The 18,297-nt window shown below is 37.8% G+C and overlaps 1 protein-coding gene across 1 annotated transcript in view; it reads right to left on the reverse strand.

Annotated features, from left to right (window-relative positions):
- The window catches only part of LOC126416549 (uncharacterized), a 35,990-nt gene extending 18,775 nt beyond the window's left edge, over positions 1 to 17,215 (reverse strand). The window contains exons 1-5 of the mRNA XM_050084294.1: positions 17,082 to 17,215; positions 15,990 to 16,951; positions 12,188 to 12,369; positions 11,948 to 12,086; positions 10,363 to 10,707 (exon numbers count right to left, since the gene is read on the reverse strand). Of these exons, the coding sequence (XP_049940251.1) occupies positions 10,363 to 10,707; positions 11,948 to 12,086; positions 12,188 to 12,369; positions 15,990 to 16,856 (1,533 nt within the window). The 5' untranslated portion in view covers positions 16,857 to 16,951; positions 17,082 to 17,215. The remainder of the gene's footprint in view (positions 1 to 10,362; positions 10,708 to 11,947; positions 12,087 to 12,187; positions 12,370 to 15,989; positions 16,952 to 17,081) is intronic.
- Between the last annotated feature and the right edge of the window lie 1,082 nt (positions 17,216 to 18,297).

An 18,297-nucleotide genomic window follows, 5' to 3' on the forward strand; every position in this document is an offset into this window, starting at 1 on the left:
GTTGACACAGAAAGTTGTAATAGCAAAAATGTCAACTTACCTGCCAAATGATTAGGACCTTCAAATTTACGTGTTCTGAAGGACAACAAGAACGGTAGGATTAAAGTGCAGGATAATCCGTACATACAAGTACCTCAATGAGGCACAGATCCACTGTCTGTTAGCATCCAAAAAGGAGGTTGCTAGTGTGTCATCAGCAAACGCAATGTACTGACTAGACTAACCATATTATTCGAATTTTTAAGCAAAATCAGTATTGCAATCAAGTAGTGCAGACTTGTAGCATAAAAGACTAAGTCATCCACATTCTGAAACAAGGCAAGCACTATGCAAAGGTCTGGTTAATTGAATTTCATATGAGGGAGCAGCAAATACTCCATGTGAAGTTCCTAGAGGGCAAACAAAGAAGACTTTCTTTTACACAATTTAGCCATGGAAATTCTTCAGATAGCACATTCCGATCAGTGTGAGCCAATGCAAACTAGGTAAATCAGTGGGGTTAAATACTTCCTTACTTTAACTGACAACTAGTTCCGCAAAATATCTGTATATGTCTCAGAAATAAAAATCAAGCGCTACAGCTACATTATGACTTTAAAAATCTAGTTGAAAGGCAAAGTGGTAGAAAGAGTCCTTTCATGTCAAATCAACACAGAAAATACAATACTTAACATGACCCTCTTAAATGTTCATAAAATTTGGTGTGTTCATTGCATATGACAAGAGAATGAAAAATAACAAATTACAGAATTATATCACAAGTAAGAAAATTTGACAAGCACTGCTGACAAAACCAGCTGTAATTTCTTTTCTAATAAAAAGCCAACAGTGAACCACGTAATTCTGGAAAGGTCTTGAAGCAAGCTTTTCAATGATATGTAATTGTGTCACACTCAAAAAATGTACACAATTAAGGTCAGTGACCTCGACCCTTGACCTTGAATTTCTCAAAACATGTCACCTTCGAAATTGACGAAAAAATATATTTGCTTTTTCACATTACGCAACACAACATAGTAAAAAGTGAAGTTGGGATCAGAATGGGATTAGGAGATATAAATTAATATTTACAGCAATGTGTTGCATTAACGCAAAATAAATTGTATTCAGATGCCAACAATATGACACAAAGCACTGAAAAACATATTTATTGTTAAAAAGGTGGTGTTATAACAACGCACAGTAAGGTAACAATGTAGGCACATCAATATCGCTTTCAAATATTGGATGGCAGTGTAGCTGTTACATGTACACAAATAGTTGTTGCAAAAGGTGTTGTGTGTTGAAACTATACAAATCTAGCTTGAAGGTGAAGTTTGCAAAGATCATGTATCGCTGTAATCCTTTCAGGTAAGATGGACACAACAGATACAAGAAGAATCTATATACAGAGCAAATGCAGATGGTTGATATGATTGGTGGCATAATGGCAGGCTATAAAATATTTGATAAATGAAGAAAAAACTAAACTTAGAGACAAGGGCCTGTGGCTGACCCAACTACATTGAAACAAGTGGAAACCGCAAACCTGCATAGCGTCTCAGATGAGTCACACACACCTGTAGCCCTAAGAATTGCTTCCAATGCATTAAATGATAGTTTGGTATCTCTTGGTGAGCCCCCAGTGAAAAAGAAGAGACTGGAAGAGAAAACATATGTGCAGAAAAAGTTTGAGTAAGTGTCTGAGGCATTTTGAAGTAAATATATACCTAGCACGGAAGAAAATGCAGATTATGAAACAAATGTTGAATCTGAAATGATAATGCAATTGAAAGAGAAATTCAGTACCAGCACCACAAGCACTGAGAAGATCCAAATTGTGACACTTCTTCCGAAAAGTTGGAGTATTCAAAAGACTGAAAATGACTCTGGAGCCTCTATTTGGTAAGAAAAGCAAAACAATTAGTTAAAGAATGTGGTATTTTAGCATCTCCCAATCCAAGACCCAAACATATCTTACGTGAACAAAATTGTGAATTGTGTCATAGACATCTACAACAGAGACAATACAAGCCAATGTTTGCCTAAGAAGACAGATTTTGTTTCTGTCATGGTAAATTGTTCCAGAATACATAAACAAAAATGACTAGTGTTGGGAATCCTGGATCCATTGTCAGGCATTCAAAGATGGACAACCAGAACTGAAATATACAATTAATGAAATTTTGCCAGTTGCAACCCAAGAACTGTCTTTTGGTTTGTGCAACCGCTACCCATAGTGTGTGTGTTTGTAGTATTCACCCAAGCGTGAAGCTCAGGTTGGAAGATTCCAGATTAAAGGAGTTGACATGTGATGCAGACTGTCGAATTAGTACCTACAAACACTGTCTTCCTCTGATTATCTGTAATACAGCACAGCCAAAATGCTATATGTGAAAACTACCCAAGCACACATTCTATCATAAAACACCTGCAAGAGTTGTTTGATGAAAATCAAGTTGATGAAATAACATGTAAACCGTGAGCAGGTACGGATAGAACAACTTTCAAGACCTGTATATATCATCTGTGGAAGACTTCTTGGAAAACCTCAAAATCAAATTAAAAAAGCTTCTGTCGCATTCCCTCATAGCCCCCCAAACAGTCTGAATTTCAACACCATCTGAATGAGACACTTTATGACAATGAATACATTGGAATATGTTATTTTGCAGAAAGTTACGCATTTGTCCTGCAGGATGAGGTGCAGGGGTTTCATTGGAACCATGCACAGGCCACCATTCATCCATTTGTTGTTTACTATACAACATCCAGAAACCCACACAACTGATCATGTTTCCTTTGTTATACTCTCAAAATGCCCTAAACATGACACAATAAGTGTTCATCTTTTTCTGCATCACTTTGTTGATTTCGCGAGCTCCTGTTTCCATAGAACACTCAAGTATGTGTACTACTTCTCAGATGGTGCTACAGCCGAGTAGAAGAATTACAAGAATTTTGCCAACATAACATTTCATCATGCTGATTTTAATTTCTCTGCAGAGTGGCACTTCTTTGTCACATTACATTGCAAAGAACCATGTGAGGGTATTGCTGGTATCATCAAAAGTCTTGCTGCCTGTGTCAGTCTGCAGTACATCTACAACTCTCACATAATGACACCCACACAGTTGTTTGAATGGTGCTCCTAGAACATTGCAGTGTGCCACTTTCATTACACAACTAACAGTGAGTGTGATGAAGAAGATCTCTCCTTCAGGAGTGGTTTGCACAAATTCACACAATTGCAGGTACCCACAAGTTACAATGTGTTATTCCCACAGGCCATAACTATAACCAAATGAAAGTTTTCTCCAATTCACCTGACATCAGAAATTAATCTCTAACTCGAATCCAACGAGACTCGTACCTTTTGATATCACAGGGTTTGTTGCATGCATGTACGAAGGTCACTGGTTGCTTGGATGTGTTTTGAATGTTAATGAAGGTACCAATGATATTTCAATTAGCTCCCTACATCCTCATGGGCCTTCACCTTCATATGTACACCTTGAGAATCCTGACTTCTTAACTGTTGACAAGAAGGACATTCTTGCATTGATATGAGAACAGCAATTGGGTGAACGTATTTCCTTTCAACAAAAGATGCAAAAAAGGTGTCATATGTTACTTCCCAGTACTGGGGTATAGTAAGAATAGATGATACATTTGCCACATTTTTTTTTCTGTAAACGTGAACATGTTCATCATGCCTTCCCAGAATATGTTCGGATGGAATGACTATATCATATTTTGCATCAATGAAGGTTGAATGTCATTGTTTGTGACCTTGCATATTACAAATGCTTGCTATTGGCCTGTTGACTGTACTAACTTACTGTGTTACATCACAACACCATCTTTTTAACAATAAACACATTTTTCAGTGCTTTGTGTCATATTGTTGGAGTCTGATTACAATTTATTTTGTATTAATGCAACACATTGCAGTTACATATAAAATTCTCTCTCCTAATCCCGTAGTCATCCCAACTTGATTTCTTACTATGTTGTATAGTGTAACATGTAGAAGCAAATATATTTTTTTCGTCAATTTTGAAGGTGTCATGTTCTGAGATATTCAAGGCCAAAGGTCAAGGTCACTGATCTTAATTGTGTACATTCTATGAATATGATAAAACTACAAACTGTTGGAAAGCTTGTTGCAAGACATTTCCAAAATTTCCAGGTCCACCGTTGTATCTTTAACAGAACGGAAGTTACAGCCATTTTTGTCAGCAGTGTTCATTAAATTATTCACACACTTTTAGAACTTCAAGTTGCTATTACTCTTGTCTTATATTTTGAAGAATCAGCCTCAGTTGCACAAACTTTCTGGTCTTTACCAGGTTTCAGCTAAATTCACCTCGCCTCCTTCAGAAGCAAAAAATTACTATAACATGCCAGAGTAAGGCACAGTCAACATTAAAATTAAAACCTATAGTACCATGGTACCATGTTGAATTAAAACTACTTAACTTAAGTCCAGCCCCAGCATCTCTTCACCACGCGGTCGGTTGGCAGCGGCAACTTCGTTGGCACTGACCGTTGCATGCGGAATTGCACTGAGCACATAGCAACTTGTGTGCGTGCGCGTATGGAGAGTCAAGGCTGTACATCAGTGGCTGTCTGTATATCACGTGTTGGGAGCTGATAACCGTAATTGTAAGCAAACTAAGCATTACATAGATGAAGGCCCTATGTGTATTAACTATACGCTCATCACGCTTATGTGCTACTTACTAACACAGGTCAAGTGTGCTAACCTATAATCTACAATGTACCCTCCGCCACACTCCAATTAATATGTGTGACCTATGTCAGTTATTAGCATAGATGAATTTAACAATTATGCAGCAAGGTAAAGTAGAACTTAGCTGCTCTAAATATTTCCCTCGTAATGATAACGATAACGTTATCGCGTTACTCACAATGTTACCTATAGAAAATATTTCCCGCATAACGTACATCGTAGAATATATTTTAGTATACTTGGCCTATGTCGGTCAATAGCATGTAAGTGTGATGATGGAGATGTTTTAGCTTCCGTCACACTTTAATTAATACGCTTGACCTATGTCGGTCAATACTAGTTAAGTGTGATGACAGAGACTTTGTACACACAGTTACACCCTATTTAAATTATAGATAATGACTAAGGTTTTAATAAGGGAGACAAGTAAGGTGCTCGCTATTAGGCATGTTCGGTGGGGATACTTTACACAATGACCATATGTGCTTAAAATCGTAAAGGTTATCCTTAAACTTTATATACCCAACCAAGTAAAGTTCCTACCATTTAATACAATTTGCATGTAGTTAATACAAATAGGGACTTCATCTACATAATGCTTAGTTTGCTTACAATTACGGTTATCAGCTCCCAACACGTGATATACAGACAGCCAACGATATACAGCCTTGACTCTCCGTATGCATACGCACACGAGTTGCTATGTGCTCAGTGCAATTCCACGTGCAACGCTCAGTGCCAACATAGCTGCCACTGCCAACTGACTGCATGGTGAAGAGATGCCGGGGCTGGACTTCAGTTAAGTAGTTTTAATTCGACATGGTACCACTGTACTATAGGTTTTAATTTTAATGTTGACTGTGCCTTACTCTGGCATGTTATAGTAATTTTATGCTTCTGAAGAAGGCTAGATTAATTTAGCTGAAACCTGGTAAAGACCAGAAAATATGCGCAACTCAGGCTGATTCTTCAAAATATTAGCCTATCACAGTTGTTGACGGGGCTGCAATATGCTAAAAATTCTTAAACTTGTCTTACTTGCGCTAAAATTCTGTAATTTGTTATTTCTCATTATCTTTCCACATGCAATGAACACACCACCTTTTACAAAAACTAAAGAAGGGAATGTTTGGCACCTATGTTGATTTGACTTGGAATGACTCAAAACGATCTGCACTCTATTCACAGATAATGGCAGAGAATATGTGAACAATAATCTGACAAACGTTTTCCAAAATGGAGTAGCGATCACTATAATTATACCATAATAGAAAAAGCAAGATACCTGCTTTTTGAAGCAAATTTGCCAAATAAGTTTTGGGCAGAAAAGTTTTCGGCAGAAGCAGTTTACGTAATTACCAGATCTACCATTAAGGCACTAAGAAACAAGTCTCCACATGAAGCTTGAACAAACGTGAACTTGGATCTTAAATATCTGTAAGCAAGGACCAGGTTCAGATTCTGAGATCCAAATGACAAAAACAGAGCGTATCTTGGTAGGATATTGTGAAGAATCAAAAGCATACAGGCTTTAAGAAATCCTGAAAACAAGGGACATATATTTTTTTACAAAGCCGCTTCTAAACAGTGTAAAGAAGAAACCGATTCACAGGAACCAGATCACTTGTTCATCCTATTACTGGAGCAGAAACAGAATGAAAAAACACGGTTGGAGATAAAACACTGCTCTATTACAAATTACTATGTAATATAGCAATCACGACCGCAAATAAGTCACGCACAACTGTTCCGTGCATTGCCAACTTCAGCCATATGGTGCTTTAAATCTGAAGACAGCCATAATAAAGGCTGAAACCGGGGGTTACGGAAGTGTCGAATTCCATCAGTCTGCTTTGACCCATGACATCATCAATATGGCGGAAACGGCTACTTGAAGTGTCTCCAATATGGCGCCTATGATGCCACTACATACACATAGCAACAAACACAAAAATACATATAAATAAGATATAAATAAGACAATAACATCTCCCTCCAAAAATACAATCAAACTAATGGGACAACCACGAGAAATTGGGGATTTTAGGGAGGGGACAAGCTAAATATAACAGTAAAAAAAAAAAAAAAAAAAAAAAAAAAAAAAAAAAAAAAAAAAAAAAAAAAAAAAAAAAAGCACCACGATCCCAAAACACACAAAACGATGAACAAAAAACAATAATTACAAAATCTACAGGAATCGGACACTTCCCTTGACCTATATAGGTCAACTGCAGGTTACAATACCAAAACAGCGATGCCTACAGCAAAAACTACGAAAATTGGAAACAGAATTTCCCTTGACAACAGCTGATGATACTAAAACACCAATACCTGCATATAAAACTACAAAAATTGGAATCGGTCATTTCCCTTGACCTGTATCGGCCAACCATAATGACTGATACAAAAAATCCAACACCTACAACAACAAAAACCACAACATCTCAAAAAGTCAAAAGGCAAACATCCCTAAGTAAATTAAAACACATTCAATACACAAAACGTTACAACTCGACAAAAATAGGCCCAAAAAAACAATTACCTACCACCAACAAATTTTGACTTTGTAAAGTAGGTTGCCCCCCCCCCCCCCCCAAAAAAAAAAAAAAAAAACTAACTCATAAACTCTGCACCATAATGACATCACACACCCCAACACCCTTACGTCATGGGGTCAAAGCAGACAGGTGGAATCGGACGCTTTCATTGAGCCGAAACCAGTCCTCATTTTTACATAAATGATTAGTTGGGACTTTGACTGTTTTATTCACTGAGAATGAACTAGAGGAAACTGAAACCAATGCTGAGACTGTCAGATCAAGTAATAGTTCAATGAGTACCAGCTATATGAGGAATCAATTGTGAGAAAGCAAACATTGGTGACGAGCAGTTGCAACAACTTGAGCCAATATGAAAGCCATAAAAAATTCCAAAGCCAAAGAAACTGCATGAATTCACTATTTATCAGTCTGAACAGTCAGCTGACCCTGATGCTTTGTCATTGGAAGGAGCATTGACATAAGAAAACGTTGAAAACTTATTGAAAGCAACACAATAAGAGTTATAATCTTTCGAAGAGAATCACACGACACTCTGCTAGTTATCCATCAGAAAAATGCCAATAAATGTGAACTGAGTCTTTCCAACACAGAAATGTCACATTATATACTATAAAGTACAGCCAGTAACAGAAGGCTGTACTCAGATGCGAGGACTGGACTACGATGAGACATATGCGAAAGTTACAAGTTATCTCTCATTTTCTGCTACAATTCATTATCTGCTAAGACTGCTAAACATGATCTTGACACTGATCACCTAGATGTTATAATGGCTTTATTATAACATGACTTACATGAAGATACAGGGTGTTTCAAAAATGACCGGTACATTTGAAACGGCAATACCAACTAAACGAGCAGCGATAGAAATACACCGTTTGTTGCAATATGCTTGAGACAACAATACACTTTCAGGCAGACAAACTTTCGAAATTACATTAGTTACAATTGTCACCAACAGATGGCGCTGCGGTCTGGGAAACTCTATAGTACGATATTTTCCACATATCCACCATGCGTAGCAATAATATGGCGTAGTCTCTGAATGAAATTACCCGAAACCTTTGACAACGTGTCTGGTGGAGTGGCTTCACATGCGGATGAGATGTACTGCTTCAGCTGTTCAATTGTTTCTGGATTCTGGCGGTACACCTGGTCTTTCAAGTGTCCCCACAGAAAGAAGTCACAGGGGTTCATGTCTGGCGAATAGGGAGGCCAATCCACGCCGCCTCCTGTATGTTTCTGATAGCCCAAAGCAATCACACGATCATGGAAATATTCATTCAGGAAATTAAAGACGTCGGCCGTGCGATGTGGCCGGGCACCATCTTGCATAAACCACGAGGTGTTCGCAGTGTCGTCTAAGGCAGTTTGTACCGCCACAAATTCACGAAGAATGTCCAGATAGCGTGATGCAGTAATCGTTTCGGATCTGAAAAATGGGCCAATGATTCCTTTGGAAGAAATGGCGGCCCAGACCAGTACTTTTTAGGATGCAGGGACGATGGGACTGCAACATGGGGCTTTTCGGTTCCCCATATGCGCCAGTTCTGTTTATTGACGAAGCCGTCCAGGTAAAAATAAGCTTCGTCAGTAAACCAAATGCTGCCCACATGCATATCGCTGTCATCAATCCTGTGCACTATATCGTTAGCGAATGTCTCTCGTGCAGCAATGGTAGCGGCGCTGAGGGGTTGCCGCGTTTGAATTTTGTATGGATAGAGGTGTAAACTCTGGCGCATGAGACGATACGTGGACGTTGGCGTCATTTGGACTGCAGCTGCAACACGGCGAACGGAAACCCGAGGCCGCTGTTGGATCACCTGCTGCACTAGCTGCGCGTTGCCCTCTGTGGTTGCCGTACGCGGTCGCCCTACCTTTCCAGCATGTTCATCCGTCACGTTCCCAGTCTGTTGAAATTTTTCAAACAGATCCTTTATTGTATCGCTTTTCGGTCCTTTGGTTACATTAAACCTCCGTTGAAAACTTCGTCTTGTTGCAACAACACTGTGTTCTAGGCGGTGGAATTCCAACACCAGAAAAATCCTCTGTTCTAAGGAATAAACCATGTTGTCCACAGCACACTTGCATGTTGTGAACAGCACACGCTTACAGCAGAAAGACGACGTACAGAACGGCGCACCCACAGACTGCGTTGTCGTCTATATCTTTCACATCACTTGCAGCGCCATCTGTTGTTGAAAATTGTAACTACTGTAATTTCGAAAGTTTGTCCGCCTGAAAATGTACTGTTGTCCCAAGCATATTGCAACAAACGGTGTATTTCTATCGCTGCTCGTTTAGTTTTTATTGCAGTTTCAAATATACCGGTCATTTTTGAAACACCCTGTATTTGTGTGAACGTTTCAGAAGCAGATCTAGTTATAAAATCAGTGAAAGATACTCGTATTAAAAGACTAAATAAGGAAACAAGGTGGTTGCTGCAGGAATTTGAAATTAGACAGGCAATGCTGAATCTAAACTTCTAATGGTCAGCAGAATCTAAACTTCAAAAGATCAGCAGGTGACCCAGGTGTATATTACAAAAATCAAGATTCAGAGATTTTAAAAGTTGATGAAACTATTAGCTGTTTAGGTATCCAAATCACTAGGAACTGCACAGAAAGCTTGTTAACTGATAGATCAGACACATTATGTAGAGCAAATTCTCAACAGATTCAATTTGAAAGACTGCAGCCTGATTCTATGCCAGTGGATAGTAACCAAGTGCTCACTCGTGGTACGATTCCAAAAACAAAATAACAGCAATAAGCTATGATGCAAATATCATATTGCAAGCAATAGGAAGTTTAAAATATGTTCATAAAATATATTCCATTAGGAACAAGGCCGCATGTAGCTTACTCGATATGAACTGTCAGCCACTTTCATAATAATCCAGTGATACCCCACTGGTGGGCAGTCAAAAGGGTCTTTAAATATGTAAAAGGTGCCAGGAATATGAAGGTAGCTTATGATGAATTCTATGATAAAATCATATCATTTGAATTTTTCTTACAGGACTTTCCACTGGCTGAGACACATGCAATAACAAGTCACACTCACATTTACCTGATGATTGTGTTGGTTGTTTGGCAAAGGCCTCCTCCAAAATGGAACAGAGTTCTGTAGCTGTAGTGACATATTGCTGCTGTAGGGTTCCTGCAAGCAGTTTTGTTGTTGTTGAATGGACAGACTGGGTACACCAACAGAAGGTAGTGCAGTAACAGCAGGAGGAGGGACAAATGATGTTGGCTTCTTCTTTTTCCTTTTAGTTGCAGCTGTTGAAGTAACTGGATTGTTGAAGCGACAGTTGAACACGCCAGGTATGCCTCCATGCTGGTAGGGCAGGTAACCATTGGTGCACCGCTGCTGGCAGTTATTGACTGCCTTCCCACTACAGTGCACTTCCTGAAAAAAATAAAATTAAAAAAAGTTGAAAATGAAGTGTTCTAATGAGTACATATTTCAGAGATTTTAAATTCCTTTGTCAGCTTATTCCAAGCATAGACCATTGTTTTATATTTTTATTCTTTATGGCTACTCCTGTACCAGTATGTCTTAATTTTTTCATTTCTACAATTCAACTCCCAATCACCATAGTATTATATTTTATATTACATACATTTTATAACATGCTATTGGGGCATAACTAATTCTGCTTTTAGCCTAATACTTTTGCTGAAAACTTTTCAGCCATTGTAAAAAAAAGGTAAGTAAGTTAACTCCAATTTTTAAGCAGGATGGACATAAAGTATTTAGGTTTAGAAATATTTGAGTAGCTTTTTTGGTAGGAGATGGACATAAGGAGAGATATACATACTATCGTCTCTGCTTTTTAGCCTCTTTTCTCCACAGTTACAGTTATACAATTTATATAGGTTAAATACCATCTTTTGAGACCATAATGAAACTCTTATTAAGACCAAATGTAATTTGCTTTATTTAAAGTAACCTCAATGGTCACTGTAGCAAAATGATTTTTTTCTTATAATTTTGTTTGCTAAGACCATGAACAGTTCTACACAAACAGTATTAATTATTACCTTTACTCACAGTTTTTTGTTGCTTACATTTTTCTTCCTGTTCTTCTACACATATGTGGTAGATGTTTTTGTGTTGTGAAGAACCCCAGCCACTGTTAGTGAAAGTGCTATGGGCAAAAATCTAACACATGTGTGTGAAAGAACAGGGAAAATGAGATAAGCAACAAAAAACTGAGATTAGATAATAATAATAATTAATACTGTTTACAGTGAACTATTCATGATCCTAGCAAACAAAATCGTAAGAAAAGACCGTATTATTAGTGACAACTGAAGATGCAAAACATGGTCTTAAGAAGATGCATTTCAGTTGCAAAAGACGGTAACTAACCCATATAACTATATAAAGACATACAGCTGGTGAAAGACAAAGGTGTTCCAAACCTAGAATTGATTAACACATTACAGGAAATGAGTGTCTGTCTCCTACTCAAATATTTCTAAACCTAAATACTTTATGTCCACAATTTCCTCTGTATTTGTCTCTCAGTCAAGCACTCACAATCCTGATTTCATTAGTTAGTGTGTCGGCAGAACTGTTGCACTTCATACAATGTTAACACTCGTTATCAATTTTGTGAACTAAAAATATAACCAGTACTTACTTTAGCCACTGCAGTTTGTTCATCTTTGCCATGGACCACCACTTCACCACAGTTTACATTATTTACATTAGCTAATCTCTGTGTGGAATCACAATTGTTGTTATAAGTATTTGGTCTTCCACCTGCTTCATAACGTAACCTGCAGACACAAAAATTGAGCCAAATTATATTTACTGTTATTAAACTACATATAGTCTGTCTTAAAATATATTTTTATGCTACCTTCTGACATGAAAATACCGGTAGTAGAGAATCATGAAGCAAATTCCAGTTGCAAATGAAACGAACACAACTATCGGCACAGTGTTTCGATACCAGGGTGCTTCACTCCACACGCCAACAAGCCAGGCAGTAACCAACAGGGCATTTTCCAGAAACATGACTACATAAAATGTTGCCATTTTCTGCCGAGGATTAACTTCCTGTAAAAATACAGAAAACTAATCAATAACTATCAAAGTAAATTCAGTTTAATGATGGAGTACACAAGAGCACAAATTTAAAAAATACAAGAGCTGTTGAAGCTACTGAAACCAAATGTCAACTATGACCCATGACACACCAATGCGGTGGTGTGTGACATCATACGTGTGCAATCAGGGATATAACAGAACAAAGACAATTTCTATTTTGACAATATTATTTTTCAGAACAATAGTTGTGGCGATAGACTAATCTGTAGTTTAGTAAAAAGTCTGGGTTAGGTTAGAAGGTGACAGTTTGGCTGTGAGTTGGCTAAACCAACAAATGTGATATGAAATCTTAGTTGAGATGACATACTGATCTGCAGTGTTGTGGAGGTTTGTATTAGGTTAAAAGGTAAGAGTTTCAGTGTAAATTGGCAAAGCCAATGAATCTGGTGTAATTTTTATAAGTAGCTTACATGCACCATTTTGATGACACCCTGGAAAAAGCAGATGGGTAGTATTGGTATGTCCAATATGTATTAAGTTTAGTACAGTGAAGCATAAGTGAAAAGTAATTTAGCAACATAAATGGGAGCCATCGAAAAATAATCATTCTACATGTATGCCTTTACTTCCCATTTGGTTATGTACTCTAGTGAAAGACACAAGAAGATACACTTACAAAAGAGTAGGAGTAATGGAAGGAAGAATTCTGGCACAAACTGGGAATGACAAACAATTCTCTAGATTCTTCTGCTACCTATGACTCTTCTCTAGTATGCCCTAGATAAGTCACTACTTAAAATGTTCACAATTATATATAAGTAGAACAATTCCAGAAAATAAATATAACTTGGCATGGGAGGCACGTATTTTTTCACTTGATCTTAATTACATCTCAGTTTTAAGCAATGACAACTGTGTTTTCCCTGTGCGATTACTTTGACTTCTTTCAGCTAGTAGGCCTTGTATACTAATAAAAGGTGTAGATTTAATGCAGCTGATTGCCAAGGCAAATTCACATTAATATTATAGAGTAGAATAAGTGTGCTATCAAATAATATCTGCAAACACCTTAAGGTAAGGCTGTCATCAACTCATGGGTTGATTTGAACACCAGTGCAATATTAGGCATGATCCTATTGGAGATGGTATCAATCTGCCATCCTCTGATCTGGCAACAGACTTATCCAACCTATTACAGAGGGACATACAGCTTAAAATGGACTGGAAAGCACAGCTAAAGTTACATGTTTCCCCCTCCCCCAAAATCTTGGTTGTGGTGACAGTCTGATCTGCAGTACAGCCCAAGGACTAGGTTAAGTTGGAGGGTGACAGTTTAGTTGTATCCAGAATGAGATTTTCACACTGCAGCGGAGTGTGTGCTGATATGAAACTTCCGGGACCCGAGTTCAGGTCTCGGTCGGGCACACAGTTTTAATCTGCCAGGAAGTTTCAGTTTAGCTGTAGTTGGTGAAGCTAACAAATGTGAAGACAGAAAATCAGGTTGAGGTAATACATTTACTGGTCGTGAAGTCTAATGTTTACCTCACTAAAAAAATACAAGGTGGGGTTCAATATGTAACTTTGATATCCAAACCATAGTACAACTTCAAGTTTTTCACATTAACAAACTTTACATTACACTCTTCATTTTCGGAACCAAAGGATTATATTAGAAAATTGAAGCAAAAGCTGAAGTGAGCTAAAAACTATCATGTTTAGTCTACATAGCAAATTTTAGCTTGACAGGAAAGGGGGTTCAGTCTGGACCAGGCCATTGGCAGTAACAGCGGTGTTTCTCAATTGCTCATATGGGTCGACAGAAGTGTCCGATCCAACGCGTCGGCTTTGACCTGTGACGTAAGGGTGTTGTCGTGTGTGACGTCATGACGGCGCGGAGTTTGGTTTGAGTGTGGCTGTCTCCAGTTCCGTTTTATCTTATTTTATTTACTTTTCTGATCTGTTCGTTCTATCTCGTGAGATTTTTTTTTTTTTTTTTTTTTTAATTTAAAAACACTTATTACTTATTTTAATTATCTGTTTCCTCGAATTTCTGTTTTAGTTTATTATATTTATCTTTCTGATCTGTTTGTTCTATCCCGTGAGATTTTTTTTTTAAAAAAAAAAGACAAAAAACACTAATCAGCTACTGAAGCATCTTTATCTTCTATGGGTTGCAGGGGTTACGACCTCTGGGGAGGTGGGTGGGTATTCATGCATGGCTGTCTTCACTTACACGTTGTAGCTACGCAAGGCGTCTAAATTTGTTTATATTTAGTTTGCCCCCCACCCAAAACACCCCATTTCCCGCACTTGTCCCGTTAGTGTCATTAGGCTTCTTGTGGAAAGTGTGTGTGTGTGTGTTTTTGTTTCCGCCATATTTGTGACGTCATGGGTCAAAGCAGACGGGTGGGATCGGACGCTTCCGTATTTCCGCTCATATGTAGGCAGGGCATCTGTTTGATAGTGTCCCATCCCCTCTCTCCTCCACAAATTTTGGATACCGTATTGTAACAGTTATGGGTGTCTCCGTAAATGGAACATGAGTGAGGCAGAAAGAGGCAAGGGTGCTGAAAAAAGACATGACGAGAAACCAAACAAAATATATGCAGAAATGTCTATGAGATGTTGATTTTGAAAGCAGAAGACAGCAAAAATTGGAAAAAAGAGTCTTTCCTGTGCCAACCAACCACCATTTCCATTAGCATTGCAAGTGAGGTTAATCCTTGGAAATGGCTTTCAAAGGAATCTAGAAAGTTATGACAACAAGTCCAAGTAAAAACTCCTTGTTAAACTAACAAAGGCTGGTACCTGTATTGCTGTACAGGTTATTGTTTTACAACATACCAAAGAGGAAAAGAGTGAGATAAAGTGAAGGAGTAAAACTGAAGCTCTGAGAGAAGTCTCCAAGATGACAATTGAATTTCACCTGGAAAGAAAGAAACGCAGGTTAGTTAAGGATCTGAAGACAGGGAATGGCTTTGGAGATGTCAACACAAGTATGACAATTAAAGAAGCATTATTTGTACTTGTGAGGATAAACATCAAAATTTTGTGAACTACATCAACTTAAAAAGAGATGGATGTTTGCAAAATGCAAACTATAAAGATTTAGAATGTTCTACTTTGAGTTCTGTGGTGGAAAGCAGTGAGTGTCTGGTATTTATATGTTTCAGACATAAAAATATGTTTTAATGTTGTAAATATATTATTGAAAATCTGTCCGAAAGTCACACTCATAGGTATGAAATGATGATACTAATGTATTATCAAAGGAACACATTTAGTGGTAAAAATTACATGTAACAATCATGCAGCATTTATTTATAGGCCAGATAAACATGTTACAAGATGGTCATTACCAACTAAACACTCATTCAAATGTAGCTAGTTTATAATTATGTCTTTTGCAGTACTTCAGTAGGCCTATAAGTTAAGATTATGAGAAGTAATGACTGAGAATATGGAAGTAGCCTGATTGAGAAAAAACATCTCACTGAAAGAACCATTGCAAAAATATAAAGATTCAAACACATAGCAAAATAATCGTTTCCCTTCAAAGTACAGAATCTCTGCCAGTGATCAGCTGAGTAGACCTACATCTTAATGAATTTAAGATTAAAAATGCTTACCTGCAAATTTATATATGAGAAAACATATACAAATGCTATGAGAGCTGAGAAGGCAGCCTTCCTCCGTCTTGATATCCTTTCACCATGAAAGACGTTCTTTGGGGAAATGAGCCACAGAAACATTGATATCCAGTGCAGCCCAATCACCAGAAACACCCAGTGTCCATACAATGTAGCATACACAGTCAATGCTGTTACACGTGATGAGACTGTTCCTAAACGCCACATAAATTGAAATATCACGCCTAGCCATGTTAAAACTAATCGATGCACATTTTGAAGTCTAACGTTTTTGCTAAACGAGGCCAAAGCCCAACAAACACTAAAAAGAGACAACACTGTGGACACTATATTTAAGTCACTAAAATTCTTCGGTGAAGTCTCTTGCCACAAAAGATAAAGCTGGACTAGTAACATTGGAGCTGCCTCACAAAAAGCATGAAATAATCTTAGCATACACAAGTCTCTCACTTCGTGCTTCACATAACGAAGATCAACTGGTATGAATAACTTAAAATAGCGCCACAAAACTCCGCACTGGATGACATGTAACAGACCCACAAGCCATTGAAAGCAACGTTCTCGGTTATTTGACGTCGGTGCCGTCGCAGCATCTTCATTCTTAGACTTTTCTTTCACTTTTCTCCGGGATTCACACGCACATATATACCATTTTAAAGATATGACTTGACTAATCACAAGAGACGTAGCAACAAAAGTCAATGAAACAGCAAACCATACGTGTCGACCACGTTCAAACAAAGCATAACCCATAACAACATCAAACACAACATCACAGAAATAGGACGCTAAAGATATTATGTTAAATAGAACGTCACATAAGGGAAGAAATTCGTGGTGAGCCATAATGTCCTTGGCGCAAATGCTTTACCGATCAGGGTCATTATTATTCAACATCTTCATTCAGGCGTTGAGTACCTCGGCCATTCCGCTTCCTGAAACTGGTGAAATATTGGCATATTTCTAAATGACGCCGGACCTAGAGTGTTACTCAAGTACATTGGAATCAGTTCTAAACATTAAACTAATGTTTATTCGAATTAAGTATGATTTGTCAAAAAATTACTGTACCTTTATTCCCCGTGTAACTTTGGAATGCGAGGAATTTGCGTGACAATCCATATTTGCGTGTTCTATACAGTACCAACGACAAAATTAACAACAATTATGTGTTCAACACAATATTACAACAGCATAAAACTACTGTACACAAAGCTATTTACACACTAAAACATGTAAACAATGGTGTTGTCACTACATTTTAATCGCTTTAACGCCATTGCCGTAAGCATAGCCCCACACGCCACCTATGTTGAAATATGGTAACTACCGGCATCAACTTTGGCGTCCGTGAGCCAGAGATGTTCAGGGAATCAGGAGGTAGTCAGAAGACAGGCGTCTAAAGCTAGCGAAATGAGGGATGCTCAACTACCGGACCTACCGATAGATGGCTCTAGCGCGTGCCGCCAAGAGATCCTATCATTGAGTGTCCGCCATATCTGAATTTGGCAAAAAAAACGAAGTGTCAAAACACGGATGAAAATGTTTTTCGTTCTGCGCCCTCATAAGTATTTTAAATTGGATGTTCTAGATATCTACACATCAACATAATGAAGTGTTTCTAATCTAGCGAGAAAAAACAGTGACAGTTCTGCTATGAAATTCCTAAATTCGAGTGTGTTTTGAAAGTTTGACAAGCTGACCTATAAATTGTTTACTATTTTATGAGTGCTTTACTTATTTGCCCGTTTTAAAACACTATTTAAGATTCAATGGAGGTCAACAAATTACCTTACTTGCCGAAGCTTTTAACTACTGGTATAATTCGGAAAATCAAGTGTGGACAACAGTGAAAACGTCTCTTGAAAAAAAGTTGACATCGTGTGCTTAGGGGTGTCTTTACTGACAACAGAAATTACAACTGAACTATTAAAGTATTACTTACGTATAAACAGAAAAAATCGTTATTTTTTCTTTATCTGAAGTGATGCATTACCGATCTGCATATATGCTGACACTAATTGCAACATGCACTTACGAATTTGGCACTCTCTTTGATCAGTAATTTAAATGCCATGATTTTATTAACGCTTGTACATGACACGGTGTATTTAAACTGAGTGATATGGTAGAAGCACCAGTTTTTAACAGTGCTACAGTCTTTGATACGAGACAAGAAATACATTTAAATGAGATAAACACAAAGCCCAACGTTAAGGCTCCTCTTAAATGCTTGACTTGTATCATTTGGAAGTTAAGTGTAGTAATAATATTATATTGGACTGAT

The sequence above is a fragment of the Schistocerca serialis genome, chromosome 8 (genome assembly GCF_023864345.2).
Source record: "Schistocerca serialis cubense isolate TAMUIC-IGC-003099 chromosome 8, iqSchSeri2.2, whole genome shotgun sequence".
Lineage (NCBI taxonomy): Eukaryota > Metazoa > Arthropoda > Insecta > Orthoptera > Acrididae > Schistocerca > Schistocerca serialis.